The sequence below is a fragment of the Pelobates fuscus genome, chromosome 1 (genome assembly GCF_036172605.1).
Source record: "Pelobates fuscus isolate aPelFus1 chromosome 1, aPelFus1.pri, whole genome shotgun sequence".
NCBI classification, from domain to species: Eukaryota; Metazoa; Chordata; class Amphibia; order Anura; family Pelobatidae; genus Pelobates; species Pelobates fuscus.
In genome coordinates this window covers 172,266,122-172,281,255 of record NC_086317.1, presented here as the reverse complement: position 1 = coordinate 172,281,255, position 15,134 = coordinate 172,266,122, and the positions used below count along the sequence as shown (strand labels likewise).

At 39.2% G+C, this 15,134-nt stretch overlaps 1 protein-coding gene across 1 annotated transcript in view; it reads right to left on the bottom strand.

Annotated features, from left to right (window-relative positions):
- The window catches only part of LOC134605081 (probable endochitinase), a 37,894-nt gene extending 25,363 nt beyond the window's left edge, over positions 1–12,531 (bottom strand). Inside the window, exons 1-10 of the mRNA XM_063450012.1 lie at positions 12,507–12,531; positions 10,651–10,680; positions 10,283–10,484; positions 9,204–9,260; positions 8,956–9,121; positions 8,356–8,480; positions 7,022–7,145; positions 6,686–6,871; positions 3,435–3,554; positions 3,211–3,352 (exon numbers count right to left, since the gene is read on the bottom strand). Coding sequence (XP_063306082.1) covers positions 3,211–3,352; positions 3,435–3,554; positions 6,686–6,871; positions 7,022–7,145; positions 8,356–8,480; positions 8,956–9,121; positions 9,204–9,260; positions 10,283–10,484; positions 10,651–10,680; positions 12,507–12,531 — 1,177 coding nt within the window. The remainder of the gene's footprint in view (positions 1–3,210; positions 3,353–3,434; positions 3,555–6,685; positions 6,872–7,021; positions 7,146–8,355; positions 8,481–8,955; positions 9,122–9,203; positions 9,261–10,282; positions 10,485–10,650; positions 10,681–12,506) is intronic.
- Between the last annotated feature and the right edge of the window lie 2,603 nt (positions 12,532–15,134).

Here is a 15,134-nt window from a genome sequence, read left to right as displayed (position 1 = left end):
TCTGGGGTTGCTGTATCTCTCGTGCAGAGAGAACTTGCTGGCATTTCGGATCTGGACTACCCGTATGGGTGGGACCAGTCTGATATGCTTCAGATATGTTCTCTCTGTAATGGCACAAGATGAGCTAAAACCAGCTTGAGTTCTGAGCGGGGACCTACCGAAGGGCAGGCTATTTCAGTTGCTGTCCGTTCTCAGAATACTCTTGCGACCCGTTTTTTCTCTCCATAAGTTTAAAGGGTAATCCAGACGTGGACCCCTTGCTCACGGTGCCTAGAGAGATATTAGCTATGCCTCACTGATGATGCCTAACAAGGCTGAAACGACCGTCTGGGGTTGCTGTATCTCTCGTGCAGAGAGAACTTGCTGGCATTTCGGATCTGGACTACCCGTATGGGTGGGACCAGTCTGATATGCTTCAGATATGTTCTCTCTGTAATGGCACAAGATGAGCTAAAACCAGCTTGAGTTCTGAGCGGGGACCTACCGAAGGGCAGGCTATTTCAGTTGCTGTCCGTTCTCAGAATACTCTTGCGACCCGTTTTTTCTCTCCATAAGTTTAAAGGGTAATCCAGACGTGGACCCCTTGCTCACGGTGCCTAGAGAGATATTAGCTATGCCTCACTGATGATGCCTAACAAGGCTGAAACGATCGTCTGGGGTTGCTGTATCTCTCGTGCAGAGAGAACTTGCTGGCATTTCGGATCTGGACTACCCGTATGGGTGGGACCAGTCTGATATGCTTCAGATATGTTCTCTCTGTAATGGCACAAGATGAGCTAAAACCAGCTTGAGTTCTGAGCGGGGACCTACCGAAGGGCAGGCTATTTCAGTTGCTGTCCGTTCTCAGAATACTCTTGCGACCCGTTTTTTCTCTCCATAAGTTTAAAGGGTAATCCAGACGTGGACCCCTTGCTCACGGTGCCTAGAGAGATATTAGCTATGCCTCACTGATGATGCCTAACAAGGCTGAAACGATCGTCTGGGGTTGCTGTATCTCTCGTGCAGAGAGAACTTGCTGGCATTTCGGATCTGGACTACCCGTATGGGTGGGACCAGTCTGATATGCTTCAGATATGTTCTCTCTGTAATGGCACAAGATGAGCTAAAACCAGCTTGAGTTCTGAGCGGGGACCTACCGAAGGGCAGGCTATTTCAGTTGCTGTCCGTTCTCAGAATACTCTTGCGACCCGTTTTTTCTCTCCATAAGTTTAAAGGGTAATCCAGACGTGGACCCCTTGCTCACGGTGCCTAGAGAGATATTAGCTATGCCTCACTGATGATGCCTAACAAGGCTGAAACGATCGTCTGGGGTTGCTGTATCTCTCGTGCAGAGAGAACTTGCTGGCATTTTGAATCTGGACTACCCGTATGGGTGGGACCAGTCTGATATGCTTCAGATATGTTCTCTCTGTAATGGCACAAGATGAGCTAAAACCAGCTTGAGTTCTGAGCGGGGACCTACCGAAGGGCAGGCTATTTCAGTTGCTGTCCGTTCTCAGAATACTCTTGCGACCCGTTTTTTCTCTCCATAAGTTTAAAGGGTAATCCAGACGTGGACCCCTTGCTCACGGTGCCTAGAGAGATATTAGCTATGCCTCACTGATGATGCCTAACAAGGCTGAAACGATCGTCTGGGGTTGCTGTATCTCTCGTGCAGAGAGAACTTGCTGGCATTTCGGATCTGGACTACCCGTATGGGTGGGACCAGTCTGATATGCTTCAGATATGTTCTCTCTGTAATGGCACAAGATGAGCTAAAACCAGCTTGAGTTCTGAGCGGGGACCTACCGAAGGGCAGGCTATTTCAGTTGCTGTCCGTTCTCAGAATACTCTTGCGACCCGTTTTTTCTCTCCATAAGTTTAAAGGGTAATCCAGACGTGGACCCCTTGCTCACGGTGCCTAGAGAGATATTAGCTATGCCTCACTGATGATGCCTAACAAGGCTGAAACGATCGTCTGGGGTTGCTGTATCTCTCGTGCAGAGAGAACTTGCTGGCATTTCGGATCTGGACTACCCGTATGGGTGGGACCAGTCTGATATGCTTCAGATATGTTCTCTCTGTAATGGCACAAGATGAGCTAAAACCAGCTTGAGTTCTGAGCGGGGACCTACCGAAGGGCAGGCTATTTCAGTTGCTGTCCGTTCTCAGAATACTCTTGCGACCCGTTTTTTCTCTCCATAAGTTTAAAGGGTAATCCAGACGTGGACCCCTTGCTCACGGTGCCTAGAGAGATATTAGCTATGCCTCACTGATGATGCCTAACAAGGCTGAAACGATCGTCTGGGGTTGCTGTATCTCTCGTGCAGAGAGAACTTGCTGGCATTTTGGATCTGGACTACCCGTATGGGTGGGACCAGTCTGATATGCTTCAGATATGTTCTCTCTGTAATGGCACAAGATGAGCTAAAACCAGCTTGAGTTCTGAGCGGGGACCTACCGAAGGGCAGGCTATTTCAGTTGCTGTCCGTTCTCAGAATACTCTTGCGACCCGTTTTTTCTCTCCATAAGTTTAAAGGGTAATCCAGACGTGGACCCCTTGCTCACGGTGCCTAGAGAGATATTAGCTATGCCTCACTGATGATGCCTAACAAGGCTGAAACGATCGTCTGGGGTTGCTGTATCTCTCGTGCAGAGAGAACTTGCTGGCATTTCGGATCTGGACTACCCGTATGGGTGGGACCAGTCTGATATGCTTCAGATATGTTCTCTCTGTAATGGCACAAGATGAGCTAAAACCAGCTTGAGTTCTGAGCGGGGACCTACCGAAGGGCAGGCTATTTCAGTTGCTGTCCGTTCTCAGAATACTCTTGCGACCCGTTTTTTCTCTCCACAGATTAAAATTACAATTATTTAGCAAAAGTGCTAATCACATACATATGGCCATCTACTTGCAAGTACCATACCTCTGTGTACTCTTTGAATCAAAAAATGTAATTTTGGTTTATATTTATAAACAGTAGTAAGCAGTCATATACCAGCAACAAGCATATGCAGCAGTGAACAGTGTGGGCAACAAAGGAGCAAACTCCTTTTTTGCCGTTTTCAATATATTATCCTGCGTCAGACTGTGGCATGTTGAACATAATGCAAGTCCTAGTTTAAGCAGAGGAAGAATGACTGCTGACTTCATTAATAAAATAGGAATAATACAAAGGGTAAAACATAGTTACTATAGGGAAATTTCATATTAAAAAAAATAAAACTCACCAGAGGCATTGATACCAAGAGTGCTCTTCAGCGTCTTGATCAGAGGAAACTTGCCCTGGTTACAGAATGTACCTGTGAAATCATCCAGGTCAATAGACCAAACCATTGCACCTCCAAAGTTGTACTTCATCAGCCATTCTGCCTGTGAAACATAACCCCACTGTGTCAGAAGCAAGAATATTAGGCTTTGTGATTTAAGTTTTATTTTAGATAGTTTAAAATACCTTGATGTGAAAGCTGTTCACATTGTCATATCCCACCCAGACACTTTCCTGGTATGCGTACGGAACATCTTCTGGGAATGACCATGCATTAGTTGCTCCATTTTTCAAGAAGGTACAGATCTGCCAAAACACCCAAATAAAAAATAATTTCCTTGTAGTAAGCTATGCCACTGTCGGGTTACTAGCTGATCCAGTGCGCAAAACTGTATTGCATCTATTACTAAAGGTAACGTCTTACCGAGCCTTAGAATGGCCGGAATTAGGATACCAGAAAATAGTCAGAATACTTGCCGAGGTCGGGGACACAGAATAAGATACAATGGTGAGAGAAAGTCCAGGGTACCAGAATACAGGGAAGTCAAACAAAGCCAAAGTCAATAATCAGAAATAAATGCTCAGGAATACACTCTCGGACAACCACTAAAGGAAACCATGACAGGGCAATGTGGAAAGGCAAGAAAATAGTTTAAATAAGTCTCCTGGCACAGGGCTGCCGACCAGCATCTCCAACAATGCCCGGAAGGTAGTTATCTCCAGAGACACCGCATGGTGTCTCTGCACATGTGAAAGCCACATTCCATAGATATCTAAAAAAAAAATTAGTGTCTAAAATCACCCACAAATCTATGGGTGTCATCCACTGTTTCTTTGTAAAATCATGTTGGAGTAACTTGACAAAAACAATATTCTTCCTGGCATCTATTTCCACATCCACCCTTAAAGGCAATGATAGGCTAAGGTTGCAAGGTGCTCCGTAAGGCATCTCCACCAGTTTGGAGAACATAGATCTTACTGATGCTACAAATTATTCTTGGGAATGATTTGGCAAGGAATTTTACCAAGCCTGTCTGTGGATCAAACTGTCTAAACCAGCGAATACCAACCTATTCCTCAAGGCACACAAACATTCTAGAATGCAGGCATTTCTCATCATGTTTCTATGGGATACTGACAAAAACTAGTCAGCCCTTCTGCTGTAAGGAGTAGACTGGGCGTGAAACACTAGTTTAGACAGTTTCTCAGTCTTAGTATTTCTGGTGCCTGTATGATATGTTAAACATCAGGTAATTGATGTAAGACAAGACCCGTAACCATTTGGCTTATCCTGAGAAGAGTTTTGTACTTGTATTTAATGAATAACATAAAGGGTATAGCAGAACCTCCAAACAAGTGTCCCCAGTAGTTCTCAGTATCCAGTGTCATAATTGCTAAGTAACAGACTACAGCGATGAATAGTAAAAGAAAGAAATTGCAGGGGTACAATGGAGAAAAATGAGAGGCCTTCTGATATAGGATTGCACAAACTTCAATTCCACTTCTAAACTGAAAGGGCGTGTAGAATTTGAGAGAACAAGTGCAAAGGCAAAAACTAATTAGAGATTCTGAAAGGCTGCGAAAACCTTTAGCAGTCCATTTATGTGTATCACTCCCTTCTTAGCAGTGATGTGTGCTATAAAGAGATACAGTTTCTTTCTGGATATTCTATAGCTGTTTGAAAAAAATAAATTTTTGAACAGGAGCAAAAACTGTGGAACTTGTCACATTGACATCACAAACATGAGAGCTGTGAAGTTGGAAAAATAGCTAAGAGTCTATGTGGGACCATGTAACAGTGCAGTAGTAGTGTACAATTTTGTAACCAGTGAGTTTACTGTTTGGCAAAACACAGCTATTCCAGCATCAATGGTTGCTCACCTGACAGCTCCATGCTTACACGGTATCAGTCAACACTGGGACAATCACGTGGTCAAACCATACTCCAATCACCCTCTCTCTCTCCCTACTCCCCACTCAGCAAAAGATATTGGCGATATAGGTGACAATGATACCCTACTAGATGATACTTAATTTTTAACTCAGTTGGAAAAACATATTACAGACTACTTTTAGCTTACCTCATGCAATAACACAGGAGTTGACAACACATGGTTATCACATAAAACCAGGCCTACTCCTCAAAACAAAGTTGTATCTAGAAAAGACAAATCCCACATTCTTAGAACACACTCATACAATACATACAACATCCTGAAGCTTCAGTCCACACAACCAATAGATTGCTAAACTTATTCTGGAACTTCATTCCCTTTATCTTCAGGATACAGAGTGCCCCCTGAAACATCTGGGACACTTGTCCTACAATCAAGAAACTAAAGCAGGAAAACTGCTAGCACAAGAAAATTTACAAAGATCCCTTTTCTCCTTGACAAGTTAGACACAAAACAACTCACTAACCTGACTTACATTGTGAATGAGCTAGCAGACTACTATTGGACAATTTACAATTTAATGGATGATCTCTCTATACCAAGCCACACCATATCCAGGTTTTTCTTTCTGACATAAACCTCCCCCCAGCTCACACACCCCAAGGAGGAAAGCCTGGAAGCACCAATCTCTGAAGACAAAATACACAAACCAATCAATTGCCTCCCTAAACATAAAGTCCCCGGCCCAGAAAGCTTCTCCAACAAATAGTATGCAAGTTTGAGATGTAGACTGAAAGTAGATCATGATGCCTCCAAATTATCCCAATTTTGGTGGCACAGTCCTGAATTTGGGGTTCTGTCCCTGCATCCCAATCTATTTCCCTTGTGTTCCACTGTCCTTGGCAGCATAGTGTGAATGCATAATTAGATGCTGTGCACAGCAACTAGGACCCTGAAGATAGCTTTAGTGATGCTCTCAGCAAGGTCCTGCAGGTTGGGGGCCCACCAGACATGCCTCTTTATGTTATTTAGGACCATCCATTTTTTGACAGACGTGCCTATTATGGGACATTGCAAGTTGAATCACTGGTAATGCCCCTCTCAGGCCACCTATCCCAATATAATACCTCTCAATTTTGTAGGGTATACACTCAGAGAACACAATTTAAAATGAAACAGTAGAGTGTGGGCATGCCTAAAGATTGGCTTATTTTCCGAGATTATTTCCATTTCAGGAAATAAATGAAGAGGGCACTTTCTCTCATAAGGCTTACCAGTTACATGAGATTGCTATATGATTGTTTGGAGTATCTAGCATTCCTCATCACTGCTGTAGAACAACTAATAATAATAGAACAGCTAGTGGTGTCAGTGGTGTTTTTTTTTTAAAAAAATAGCTTTCTTTTTGTTTTGTTTTTTAAAGAAAAGAGTCAGAGAGGGAATGGGTTGATAAAGAAAAAAACATATTACTTTATAAAATAGCACTACAGTATAGCAGATATATTCTTTAACAATGGAATTGTATTATTTGATAAACCATACCTCATAGTAAGACAGTAAACCAGGTTGCCTGGTGAAAGGACCAGCAGGGCCAGGTCCAGAGGTTGGAGCACCAACTGCATTATGAGATGGGTTACTCAGGATGAAAGACCGACCATAAGCTGGGAAGCCAACAATCAGTTTTGAAGATGGAGCACCGTTTTTCACCCAGTAGTTCATAACATAATCCTAAAGGCAAATGAACAAATGATGAACTAAATAAGATATAAAACATATAAAGTATTTTGCATAATTAAACATATATTTAATATTTAACATAATATCTTATATGTTTTAAGTCCTCATATGTTACCCTGCCCGTGTATCATAAATACTTACAACATTCTGGTAGGAACTATGTTCTGTGAAGGAAGGCATAGGAAACAATGGACTGTTTTCTCCAGCATACCCTTCCCATGAGCCATGGAGGTCATATGACATGACGTGAATATAATCAAGAGACCTGAATAATAGAAACATCATTGCAAGATGAATGTATTGCACCCAATGCACAAAGAAAATCCTTACATAAGCGGTAGAGTTAAGTCAATATGCTTAAAACATTTTAAACCATACAAGGAACAAACATATTACACTCCTTGATATGGATCGTAATTTTTTAGCATAGCAAAATGCTTTGTCGAAGTATTATTGAATAATATTTATTTTGATTAGTTGCTGAGGCGAGCCACCAGTCAAGAAATGTGTCAAAATTATAAGTTATGAGAAAATGTAGGGATGCTTAACCCCTTAAGGACCAAACTTCTGGAATAAAAGGGAATCATGACATGTCACACATGTCATGTGTCCTTAAGGGGTTAAAGGGACACTGTAGTCACCAGAACAACTACAACTTATTGCATTTGTTCTGGTGAGTAGAATCGTTCCCTTCAGGCTTTTTGCAGTGAACATTGTCTTTTCAGAGAAAATGCAGTATTTACATTACAGCCTAGTAATAACTCCTCGGATGGCTGCTAGAGGTGCTTCCTGGGGCAGTGCTGCACAGTGAGCAGCACTGTCATTCAGTGTCTCCACCCTCTGCATGCAGACACTTAACTTTCCTCAGCATTGATTCAATTCATCTCTATGATTTGCCAAGACTGTGTTTGACTTCTGCTGGCTCTGCCTCTAATCTGCCTCCTTGACAGTATTAGCCAATCCTATGGAGAAGCATTGTGATTGGCTCATACCACCACTTCTGATTATGTCAGCATAGCAGTTCAGTGGCAGAGCCAGCTGCTTCAGACTTGAATACAAGTAAGATTTTACTTTAATTAGGGAGGAAAGGAGGAGGGGCTAGATGGTGATTTTAACACTATAGTGTTCCGTTAAAAACTGGATAGTATTTAATCGTCTCAAAGATTAGACATATAGCTAAATAGTCCATTCATTAAAGGAAAAAAAAAGCAACAATAATTTAAAAAAAAAAATGCAGTGTACAAAAGTACTTACTTTTTCACAGTACCATATTTGGTAAATATATTTGGAATTTAAAAAAAAAACATATTTTATTTAGATATATATTAAAAAGACACATCTGTGCACTTTATTTTTCTTCAGAAATGATTGTCTGTATACAATTTCTACACATGATGGTAAGTTCCCATATTGATGTGCCAGATGTTTTTGAATATTGCTTAATCTGTACCAAAAGGTTGTTTTGCTTTGCTTACTGAGAGAGTTGAGGAATCTGGAAACCAGATTTAACACTGGGGATACTGGAACCCACTGCAGCAGTCAACATAAGTCTTGCCTTGTTGGTTTTCAAAGCTTCTGCTTCAAAAGCTGCTCTTATCTCCTACAAAGTACAAATATACACAAATGTTAATTTCATACAATCTGAATTGTGCATTAATGAAGCCATGACTTTAGGCAGATACAATATAATTTATGCAGCGGACAGATTTTAATGCGTTAGAAATATCACAATTATTTGTGAAACATAAATTACAACCTAGCCTGGGCGATGTGGCGAATCCTGCATCATTGATGTGGTGCCCAGACACAAGATCAAAACAAATGTTAAGAAACACTAGCGCTACAAATTAAAAAACAAAAAACAATAACTGTTCCATAAAGATGTAAAATTAAATTTTTACGCAGTGCGTAATATTTCAAGGTATGTCCAAGTTTAGGAACACAACCTATCATAAGATAATATTGACATAGGAATTACCATAGTCGTATAATAAAAATATAAGATTCTACTATTTAGACATATTTCCTCAGCACTTCTAGTAATCGAGTTATACATTAATTATAACTATTCTTACCTGAACTAAGACAGTGAATAGATCTTTGTCCTGAGGAGGGCTGCCTCTAGAACCTGGATATTCCCAGTCGATGTCCAATCCATCAAACCCGTACTCACGTAGAAATTTGATCACTGAAGTGATGAATGTTTTGCGATTTCCAGGAGTGGACACCATGGCAGTGAATCTGCAAAATGATGAGATCTCAATTAAATCTTTATCAATTTTCAGTTATGATGGAAATTATGGCCTTGAAAGTAAATACTTACGGAGCAGTTCCAAAGTTCCAACCACCAATAGATAGAAGAGTTTTCAAGTTATTGTTGCTACGAAGAGATACAAAGTTTTCCTGTAAACTATATTTCTTAAAACATAGTATCTTTACTACATTAGAAGTTAGTGCAATTACCAGTTTACACTATTGGCTTTTAAGCTCAGACTTTAAGAGTTTCTTTCAGATTTAGACCATTCTAGATATCACATATGCCTGATCAGATTTTTTCCATGCCCTTTTCAAACCACAATGCCAATTTCTAAATGTCTGCTCTTTGCTGAAATTACTGTTTAATCAAATCAGTCTACCCATTTCATTTTGCATTCACTTGTCAATATTTGCATTATGCATTGATATAAAATATTTCCATTGTTTGAAAAAATAAATTTCAAACACATTTTTTGTTCTATTAATAAATATCTTAATGAGATATGCATTAATTTGAGGTAACTGTCTCTTTCAGGAGCTTTGAGTTAGACAGTTGCCTCACTCTGCATGGTAAAAAAGCAGATAAATGTATTTTGTTTTTCATATTTACATGTTTCTTCTTTCTTATGATTTCCACAACCACTCCAGGGGTACACTGTTCTAACCAATCAGCATCCTATCCCTAGGAATGCTGGAAAAGTACAATGTGCATGCTTGACAGATTTATACATGTGCAGTTAGAAAATCTCTTCAACATCTTGACAGGTGGAGAAGAGAAGGAGTCTGATCAGTGTGATTCATACAGACCAACCTCTAGTGTTGGATTTATCTCTCCTGATGCTGCACAATCATGTCCTGTTTCTCTCATTGGTCTGAAACGGAGATGAGTGGGCAAGAGGAGCGAAGCTGAATAAACTCTCCTAGCAGAGCAGCATGCTCAACAATGTAATCTAGCTAAGTTTATAGTAAGTTTATAAACATTTATTACATACTTTTAAATGTCTTTCATCCTTCATTTTATTATTTATGCGTGTTTCCTTACGGCTTTAAAAAAAAAATGAATTGTCAAGTGATGCATGTCCCGTTAAGATGGTTAATTTCTTTATAATTGATACATAGGTTCCATGTTGTACCTCTGTTACTTACTGTTTCTTTAGGTCTTGGAAAGAGCTGTACATGGTGACATCATTCCACTCGGTGGTGGTAATTTGATTTTTGGACATTCCGGCAAAGGCATAGACCAGGTGAGTACAAAGACATGGGTCAATGTTATCCGGCTTGAATTTCCCCAGGCCAGGTCGATACTGGGACCAGTTGGTAAAGTAGCATGTCAGCTGAAAGGCAGAACCTGTGTAGAACAAATAAACACAATAACACACAGCAAGTAGTTTAAACAAGAATTTACAATAAAATGTAAGAACTATGCTATGTAGTATTTCCAATCTTTAAGGCATTCATGGTAAATTAAATTACCACTCAATCCAATTTATAAGTCAGTCAGTAGTGTAACTTACATATCTGAGCACTCAGCAGTATAGCCAATGCTGTAAAAAATAAGAATAAATCAGTACAATATAATGTTATTTTCATGGTATATGTAGCAGAAATCATAATTCGTAAAATCTTCAATGTTATCAATTGAGGGGGAAGTTATAGAAAGAAAAACAAACTCTAGAAGGGAACTGCGTGAGCTAGGAACCGGTACAGATTTCAAGCCATTACATAGAAAAGAGAAGGATGTAGTCAGTGAGAGGAATATGAAATAGATGGATCTAGGGGCAATCTTCAGGACACCAGAAGTTGTGGATTACATCTTCCATGATGCTTTTCCAGCATTATTATAATTTTTGGCATTTAAATAAAAATACACAAAATAAGTCCTGCGCTCAGACTCCCACTACTCCTGGGCCGCAGCAATGACTATAGTACACATCAGCCCCAATACATATTATAAAATGAAAACAAAAGAAGTAACCTGTGCACTACCCCAAATCCCTATGCATATTGAAATAAATGAACGTTTTTTGTTTATCACACCAACTTACTCCGTGGTGCTTGAAAATATTGTAAAGAGGGAAATTTAACAATAAATGAGACAAAATGTTACAGGAACAATAGATTGACGAGGGCCCTGCTCAAACAAACTTGCAGTCTATAGCTGTAAGAGCATTATGAGAGATGTAAATGCTTCAACTCACTGAAGTGGTTACAGTGTTTGGAGTCCCCTGGCGCCATGCTTTTACTCAGTGTTAAACCATTTCTTATGTTTTAATGCCAAATGAGAGTTCCCAGCAGCTTACCTCCCCATTATACTCAGGCTAATGAGGAAGTATTAGCCTGAGCAGCAATGGATGTGATTGGCTGAGAGTGACAACTGGCATTAGCCTGAGCAGCAATGGATGGCTGTGATTGGCTGAGAGTGACAACAGGTATTAGCCTGAGCAGCAATGGACGGCTGTGATAGGCTGAGAGTGACAGCGGGCATTAGCCTGAGCAGAAATGGATGGCTGTGATTGGCTGAGAGTGACAACTGGTATTAGCCTGAGCAGCAATGGACCGCTGTGATAGGCTGAGAGTGACAGCTGGCATTAGTGTGAGCAGCAATGGATGGGTGTGATTGGCTGAGAGTGACAGCTGACTGCTTTCAACCTATCACAGTGCTCATTCAGGTATGAATCAGTGTAACTGAAAAGTGTAACTTTTCTCTTAGCCTCAGCTCTAGTAGGGGCAGGGCAATGAGAATCCGCTGGATCTCATTTATAGAGATATAGAGATACCACATTGAATATAAAATACAAAATGGGTATGGACCGCTATAGGTATCTGTACCTGTCAAGGCATATAGTGACAGCAAAGTATTCTTTCTAAAGTTAAATACACATATATATTTGGGAGGATAGCAGTTAATTAAAGAGAACCCCCAGTATGTATTGTTAATTATATAATAAAACGTAAAGATAGAGAACCGAATGTGGAGATTGTTCTCTATAAATATGGATTCTTCACTATTGTCTTGGTTTAATTTTTTAGATAAGCTTTTCAAATTATTAAATATTCAGAAAAAACTATGTAGAAATAAAACATTAAATTATTGGCCTTTAAATATCTTAATATCTGGGTTCCATCATTTTTGTATCATGTTAAAAAAAGAATATCAACTGAGTTAAAGGAGCCTCTATTCTAATGAGTATACATTCTGTAGCATTCTGTGTAGTTATATTTCATATCAACAATTCATGTGTTTATTAGATTTATTTAATATTTGTATATTTTATTTTTATAATATATTTTTTTCTAAAATGATGATACAAATCTTTTAAAAAAATATATTGTTTATGTTCCCCTCTACTTATTTTCAGTGGTTACTTACCGGTGAGGAGGATAACCTTTGCCATCGGTACCTCTGTACTGAACGCAAAAGGCAAAATTGGGCTTTTTATAGTCTTTACAGACTAACTATAGTGTACATAAACCAAATGTCAAATTTGAGGGAGGTGTCTGTGGGGGTTGCCTGTCTCCTCCTTTTGGTATATCAACTGCTTAAATGAGTTTACAAGTAAATGTAGATTTTAGCACCCTGTAGTTTTATGTAATTTGCCCAACTTTTTCTCTCATTCCAAGGTTGTTTGGAGAGTTTTGACCTATACACTATGCTCTGATAACTATAAGGCTATTATTTTATTGTCTAATCAGACTTGATTAGCCATCTTTGGAATTTATCACAACGAGCCAAAAAAGATTTTATGAAGTGGAAATTAAACAAGTGACCAAGCAGGACAGATAATGTTAAAGGATTTATAAAACTTTGAAGGTCATTCATAAATTGCCATTCTCAGTCACAAACAGGGGCAGATCTAGAGCCCAATCTGAGAACAGAGACAGGACAATTATTCAAATGCATTAGGGCAGATAAAAAAAATGGGGTGTCAGTTTGTGTTAATGCAGAGGTGTATTTCTGTGGAATGTGTGAATGTGTGGAAAGGGTGTTAGTCTATATGATTGCACAGCTATGTGTGTGGAGTGTTAGTGTATATGCGTGTGTATGTAGCAGTGTATGTACAGAGTGTCAGTATGTATGTAGTTTCTCTTTGAATGAAGGGCTCTTCAGTTTGCCTATCACATTCAAATATGAAAGAAATTGATGTTGCTAATGCAGAAGTGTAAGATCCACATCTTCACATATCGTGAGCAGGGCCCAGCTTCAAAATTGTGGAATAATAAAAAACGTAATATTTAATAGTGTAATCATCTAAAAATGTGTAAGATTCCAATCTCCCACCTCTGTACAATAGTACATGGCGTCCAGTCTGGATGCACATTTAAAAAATTTGTGTTGACACAGGAGGGGGACCTCTACCAATGAACAGGCATTACTACCTGGTTCCAGTATTTTGATCTTTATCATTAGAACTCCACCATACATTAGCACTACTTGGGAATAAAAAGGTTGACAGTGGGCAAGACAATGATTACTCTTGCGCTACTAGAATGACCTCTAGTGGCCTATAATTGAATTACATTGATCCAACTATAGCAATATTTGTGGTTGAGACCAAAACTATGCGGATAATTGGACTTCACTAGGATTACTCATAGAGCACAAATTTAAAAAACACGCAGATTTAGTTTTCTTTCATTTCTTTTGGGTAGATGTTTTTCATCCCTATAGTTTCTCTGTGTGTTTTCTTCTATGCGAGAACTATATAATTACTAATTTATTTGACTTTTCATTGTTTATAAGTGATCTAATTTTTTCAAGTGACTAGATATTCCATGAACAATATTGTTCTTACGTACAAATTCATATGACCTTTGCTTCAAAGATTAGGACCTTGTGGTCAGTACTCACTTGTTTGAATCTCATTGAATATTACCTTATAAACACATTTTTTGATGATTTTACTAATAAAGGTAACGTTTTAGATTAAACCACAATTTTGAAGCACTTAAGAGTTTTACAGGGGGTCTAGAACCCTGCAGTCTAGTGGTGGATCATCCAAAATGTATAATGGAATGCAAGTGAGAACTTTTCTTTTATACTAATATTCTCACTTGCATGAAGCGTGCCTACAAGGAGAAGATATTTTCCCATACCTTTAATGGAAAAATATAATGATAGATTTCCCTTCGTCTCTGATCAACGGTTGAATCAGAGGCTAGGGAAAAGAGGTCAGGATGGTGGTACCAGCTCCACCAAAATATGGGCTTGAACCCGAATATTTAAATGTAAAAAAGCAAAGAAACAATAATTGGATAGCTCCCCTTTAAGGGGTGCTCCCAATAGATCTGGTAATGATGTAACGAAAACGCTAATTTGCACAAGAATATACCTGTGGGCTTATTCAAAAGAGAAAGGAAAAAGGTAGAAACTACAGGGAAAGAGTACACTAATATTTGGACACTGTGTGAACATGTATCCTAACATGAACAGTGATACACTGAAACTTTATTAACTGTACTGTAGGAAGGATACAATTGTATCAGTGTCTCAAAGTACTACTAACCCCATATTCCTCTGGGAACCTGTCTCAATGCCTGAGTTGCAATTTTGGCGTTCTAAATACTTAAGCAATGAGATAGAAGCCTTATCAAGATGATCCACAAAGGAAAAATAAAATACGATATAATACCTTTAAACCTATGAAGGATGAATAGGTAGAGCAATAGAGGAGACAGCAAAATGTTTTATTAAAGGTATAACCGAAGTGTCTATTATTAGATAGCTTATTGATAAATTACTATCATATATTGAGAGCAGTAGGAGTGATAGAATACAATCAGTGGGAAATGAAATGCAGTAAAATACTCCTGAAATCGCCACTATTCTAATCCCCTGCAATCTCCTATTAACACCTTCGTGGGTGTTCTATACTTGGTCTAGCTATCCAGGCACTGTCCCTCTATCTATTGCCACTACACTAATTAAACTCCAAGTAAAGATAACATTTAAACTAACGAAAAAACTAAAAATAAAGGATTCCTGAATAAAGGATTCCCT